General features: G+C 55.8%; 2 protein-coding genes and 2 pseudogenes across 2 annotated transcripts, besides 4 other annotated features; all 4 read left to right on the top strand.

Moving 5' to 3' along the window:
- Nucleotides 1–4152: a sequence feature (areas not merged during assembly with more than two copies in the genome that could not be assigned to a particular haplotype).
- Tc00.1047053507605.50 lies at nt 604–2454 on the top strand (annotated as a pseudogene).
- On the top strand, nt 2864–3277 carry Tc00.1047053507605.39 (annotated as a pseudogene).
- Nucleotides 4153–5886: a sequence feature (heterozygous, non-Esmeraldo-like haplotype).
- Tc00.1047053507605.26 (mucin TcMUCII, putative) lies at nt 4254–4829 on the top strand (the record flags this gene model as incomplete). Its single annotated transcript, XM_799319.1, has 1 exon — nt 4254–4829. The coding sequence occupies one exon, from the start codon at nt 4254–4256 to the stop codon at nt 4827–4829; it is 576 nt and encodes a 191-aa protein (XP_804412.1).
- Nucleotides 4607–4717: a microsatellite.
- Tc00.1047053507605.13 (mucin-associated surface protein (MASP), putative) lies at nt 5302–5886 on the top strand (the record flags this gene model as incomplete). The annotated part of the gene is made up of 1 exon (XM_799320.1): nt 5302–5886. A coding segment is annotated over one exon (585 nt), but the record flags the coding sequence as incomplete, so codon positions are not given.
- Nucleotides 5813–5885: a sequence feature (CT-rich).

Raw genomic sequence — 5886 nt, 5'->3', positions numbered from 1 at the left:
CCACGGCGCACCACCGAAGATGTAACACGGCTGTTCCCCAGAAGAATTTGTTGAAAGAGGAGAAGTGGATCCGGCCAGGATACCCCGACAGACCGCGAGAAGCTTCTCTCGGCGGCAGGGATCGAAGCAGCGAGACGGACGGCGAGCAGGCCCGTCCCCGACTCCCCGTGGTGACACACTGCTGCTGCTTGCCTCTGCTGCTGCCGCCGTGGCAACACTCTATCGATTTGCGGTGTGGTCGGCGTTTCGCTGCAAGGGGACTGCGCTTCCTTCTGCGTGGCCTGCAATCAGCACTGGAAGCCCAATAGAAAACGATCCATTTCAATGGGTCTCTTTCTCCATATGCATGTGCTGTGTGTACTCCGTCTGACTTTGTGTTTGAAATTGGTGGTATTTCCGATGAGCACTGCTCTTCTTTTGTTGGTCGCCGATGTGGGCCACCATATGGTATTATGGCATTGCTTGTGTGCTTGTTGGATTTTCTGGGACGCACATACACACAGAACGGTGCGAGTCAAATGTGCGCACACAAGACATACACACACGCATATCCAAGCACATTGTCTGTGTGACTTCTACTTGACATGGTATGCGGGGCGGGTTGGTGCGGTAAAGGCCGACGGAAGCTGGCAGCCGCGTGAGCCCAGCAATGGCGTTTGTGGTTGTGTGCGGGATCATATGTTCCATCAGATGCTTGACGCCGTTCATGGACTGTCCAAAGTTTTTTACTGCGATACCCATGCTGCGTCTGTGCTGAGCTGCTCACTGCGTCTCCATGATCTCATGGAGCAAGGCGTGACGCTGCTCGGGGACCTCATGACGCCGCGGTAGCCGGTTATCAGCAGCCCTGCGCGCTACTTTTTGCCGTGGAAGATGCGTCTGTGAGCCGCGTGGCTGAGGATTGGATGGCAAAGGTCCCGCACAGGGATGCACACATCTTTGCGTTGGGGTGCACCCCGCATCGCCTCCTTCAGCAACTGGTGCGGGCTCGAATAGCGCCGAGGGCGATGCGTTCCAAGGACATTATGTTAGACTTCAGCGCCCCTGAAGTGCTGGTGTTTCACCCCAGCATGCAGAATGAGTTCCCTCAGCTGCTGTCGCCACTGTCGCCGCCGACTCGAGAGTCCGTTTTGAACGTTGCTGAGTCACTTATTGTGGCGGCTTTTCACGCCATGAACAACGGTGTGCCTGTTATTCGCCACCAAAACAGAGGCAGCATCTCCATGGGTTTGCCAGGACCTTTTTTGAGGGCTTTTCAGGCTCTGCTACGACGAGCCGGATTTCGCTTAGTGGCGCCGACAGCTGCGGCAACCCGGTGCGGATCATCGTTGATTGGGGCTGTGTCACGGTGACGCCGCTGATGCACCAACGCACATGTCAGTGTCTGCTTGATGACCTGATGCCGCTTGGGAGGAAAGTGTATGAGCATACCCGTAGGAATCGTCTGGGTTTGGGCTCGAAGCGGCAGTAATTGATGAGGAAGATGTATACTAGTGCTCCTACCGTCATTGTTTTCTTACGCAGTGCGTGTAGGAGCTTTCGGCGGCGCTGAAAAAACTCCACGTGTATCACCCGGGATTGGCGCAGGACGTGGAGCCGAAGGCCGATCCTGCGAAGCTGGGCAGTGCGGTGCGGGCTCCGCCGGAGTTTTGGGAGAGGCAAGCCGGACCGTCGCTGCACATCGATTTTTTGCGCGAGGCTTGTGGCACAGTACCGGGAGAAGCGACTGGCGGAGGTGCGGGAGGTGGAACAAGACATCGCCGTTGGGCACAAACTCCTCAGGAAATACGTGGATGGTGTGCGGCACCTGACGAGGGATGCCGCAACGTCCCGGCCTGTGCGACTTTGTCTTCTCCTGTTGCTTGTGACTGCGAGCAACACCGACGAGTTGACGGAGGCGAAGAAGCAGCAGCTGATCCGAGACGGTGGACTGACGCCCATTTGTTTGCGAACCTTGAGCATGTGGCGAGGAGGGCCGGGAGCGTGCATCGATACAGCACGGTTTCGGCGCAGGGCGGACGGAGCACGAGTGCCTCTGCGAGCAACGCCGCGACGGACGGGGATCCCTTTCAGAAGCATGCCTGTATGATGATGGAGACGGCGGGCAGGAATAGGACGCTGCGGGTTGAGCTGTCGCTGGCATCGATGTAGCGCGATCATGCGATGGGGCCAAATGGCGCGAGTGGTGGTCAAAGCAGTGGAGCATGAGGGAACAACGCCGAGCCATTTCAAGGGTGTGGTGGCAAAGAGGAAAATCATCCAGATCTGTGTGGCGGTGGTGGGACGATTGCCCTCACAACTCCTCAGCGTATTGTGCTGCTTGTTTTGGGTGGTGTGGCCTGCAGCGAAAGGCGCTCGGTCCATGAGATATCCAAAAGGTATGGCCGTGAGGTTGTCATTGGGGAAACCTCGCTGCCGCGTCCTGAGGTGTGTTTGTGCAGGGACTTGGCATCCTACGGCACTGTGACTCACGGGCGAGACACGCACAGGAACGCATCGAGGGGCAAAGAGTGGAACAGATGCAACCACACACGATTGCGGGTGTCTGTGGAAATTGTGTGCGCTTTTTCCTGCATCCCGTTCCTTTCCATGAAGCGTTTCATACGATGCACGTGTGTGTGTTTCAACGGCTGCGCTGCTTGCCTTTTACCTTTGTATTCTTGCGTGTGCGTTTGCGGGCCATTTCCATGCAAATAAGAAGGCGGCTAAAAAAGGGAAGACATTTGTGGAGCATGCACCCACGGCTTCAGTGTTCATCCACCGGTGCTGACCTTTCTTGCCAGGGCATTTGTGCACGCTTTTCCCTCCATTGTCCATTGTCTATTTTTTTCGCGCAGGAATCAACAGGTGGGCATTTGTGAGTACTGCGGCGGGCTGTTGTTGCCCTCGCCGGGACGCGCTTAACGGCGGCAGCTCCATGACTTTTTGCACAAAAGGAATGGGACTTTCTCCGGATCCTCACCGCAGGCGCATGCCGTGGACGGCCGCAAAGGAGTGTGTGCCCGGTGTTGTTCGTAGCTCCAAGGAAAAGATGGTGTTGGATGCAGCACGACGAGTGGATGTGGAATGTGTCGACCGTGCATCGCAGGTGTATCCGCTGGAGACATTGCGGGCGGCCGTCGCCACATGCGAGTACAATATATTTAGAGGAAAGAACATTTTTAATTGGTCTCTCAGGTGGAATCCAATGTGCTCAGGCAATGCTTTACGGCAAGGAGTGGCCGGAGGGGACGCACGACGAGGACGCCACTCGCACCGCCATTTATTTCCGGGGTGACATGCGCTGTTCTGTTTGTCGCCACTGTTCCCCCATCCCCGAGCGTCGGTGCAGAAGTCCCTGTCGATGCAAGTTCCTGTCGATTGCGGACACACCCATTGATTGATGCGGCCGGCACCGCCCCCAGCAGCTGGTGCAGTGGGACTGGGGACGAGAACGCGGCACAACAATTTCAGTCAGATGGTGCTGGCAGCCCTGTCAGCGTCTCGCCTACCACAGCGGCGAGCACAGAAATCGACGGGAAGGGAGAGGAATCAAATGACTGCCAGGGAAACAATTGTCTTTTAACATCGCTCCCAGTCAAACAGCCGGAAGAATTAACGACAACATCAGTCACTAACAATGACGAAGCAACAACGACCACCGCCGACAGCGACAGCACCACCGCGGCCTTCCAAGCCACCTCCCATCCTTTGCGTCTTATTGTCACGTATGCGTGCTGCTGCTGCTGCTGCGGAAGTGGCCGTGCCTGCATGAAGTGGTGTGCGCTGAATATGGACGAAGGCCGATGACAACCGAATTATTTTGCGATGCATGTTGGCTGCACTTCCCGTGGACCAACAATCCACGTGGTGTGCGGGGATCACTCCCTTTTAAATTGTTACTTTGCTTTTGTGTTGCTGTGTGCGCTGCACCTTTTCCTGTGTGTGTGCGTACCCTCCGTGAGGGGTGCAGGCACGACGGACCGCTCTCGCCGTGTGTGCATGCGGTGGAGTCTTGTGTGCCGCTCCTGTTTGCTTCTCCCTCTTCCATCTGTGTGTTGGTGCTGCGGCAGGGCTGTGTGTGTGTGCGTGTTGCCGCGGATTGGAGTGTGTGTCGTGCGTGGTGTGCGGCGTACGGTGCATGCCTGGCTGCTGCCCTCTCCTCATGTGGTGTGCCCTCTGTGTGTGTCTGCCGCACCTCTCGTCTCCCCTGTTGCTCTCCATGTCCCTCACTGTGCAGATCAGCTCCACACCACTGAACGACCACACTCACGATGATGACGATGTGCCGTCTGCTGTGCGCCCTGTTGGTGCTCGCCCTGTGCTGCTGCCCGTCCGTCTGTGCCGCGGCACCTGAATTGCCTGAAGCTTCTTCCAATATAACCACGACGAATAAAACTCAGCCTCCAAATGAGGATGCGGGTTTGTCAAGGCCGTTAAATACGATGCCTGTTGTGGAAGAGGAAGCAATTGACGTCAAGGAACCAGTTCCGACCGGTCCGGAACAAAAATCAGCTGATGTGACCGTTATCTTACAGGAAGAAGGTACGGACGATACGACAGAGTCAAAAAGTGGCCAAAGTATATCCGAGGAACAAGCAGACAAGAACGCCGAAGCCCTTTCTAAGACAACCACGACAACTACAACACGCGCACCAACGACAGCCACGACCACGACTACCACTGCGCCAGTGGCGCAAATTACTACGACTACGGAGGCGCCAACCACGACGACCACCAGCGCACCGTCACGTCTTCGCGTAATCGACGGCAGCCTCGGCAGCTCTGCGTGGGTGTGTGGCCCGCTACTGCTCGCCGTATCCGCGCTGGCGTACACCACTGTGGGCTGAAGAGGTGTGTGTGGGCTGTGCGTGCCAGCACTCAGCCACGGGGACATGTGTACGTCTACTGTGGTCCGATGTATAAAGTAAGAGTAATTATTATGATCGTTTTTTGCTTTGCTGCTCCGATGTCCTGCTGTGTGCTCCGCGTTGCTTCCCCAAATTCGCCACGTTGAACGCATCGCGGACATACTCATATGCATGCGCACTGGAGTCTTGGGTGTGGGTTTAAACTTTTTTTTTGCTTGCTAATTAATGTTTTTTATTTTTTTTTACATCTGTTTTACAGGACGGTGGGCAAGTTCTGCAATCGTACTGTTTCCAACTTTTTTGTGGTGTGTGCGCTGCTGCTGGGCTGCCGCCATTTGTGACTTTGCGGTGGCTGTGCGTGGTGTAGTGGCCGTGTCTTCTTTTGCTTTTGCTCTGCGTTGACGGGGAGTTGTTAGTTTGTGCTGAAGGCTGCACGCAATTGACAGGAGTGATGGCGATGATGACTGGCCGTGTGCTGCTGGTGTGTGCCCTCTGCGTGCTGTGGTGTGGTGCTGCGGTGGCGGTGTTGTCAGCGGATGGAGCTGGCGTTGGCGATGGCAGTGCGGGTGAGTATTTGCCGTTGCAGTGGCGTACGCGGTTTCTGACGGAATGCGCAGAGGAGGTGGGCAGGAGGACAGGAGGCCGTGCGAATGCGTCCTCCGTCGAGGAATGCGTGCGTCAGGTGATGGAGAGTTTGCATGCTGCTGTGGATGGCCGCAGCCGTTGGAGGCGTCAACTTTCCGCCGTTGCTGTTGCTGCTGCTGCTGAAGGTGGTGGAAAAGAGAATCCCAACACGGTGGAAGGTGAAAAAACAAGTGAAACACTGGCGACTTCAGGAAAAGCATCTACAGGCAAAAAAACAGCAGTGGCAAGTGAACAGACGTCAGTGAATCCTGCACCTGCTATTGTGCCGCCTGCAAGAGAAACTTTAGTTCAAGGAAAACACAATGAGACAAACGCCAAAGAAGAGAAAGAAGAAGAATGTGGGGAGAAAGATGACAGCGAAGAGGAAGAAGAAAATCACAAGGAAGACGAT

This window comes from Trypanosoma cruzi, genomic scaffold, assembly GCF_000209065.1.
Source record: "Trypanosoma cruzi strain CL Brener 1047053516259 genomic scaffold, whole genome shotgun sequence".
NCBI lineage: Eukaryota > Euglenozoa > Kinetoplastea > Trypanosomatida > Trypanosomatidae > Trypanosoma > Trypanosoma cruzi.
This window is presented reverse-complemented; position numbering and strand designations above follow the sequence as displayed.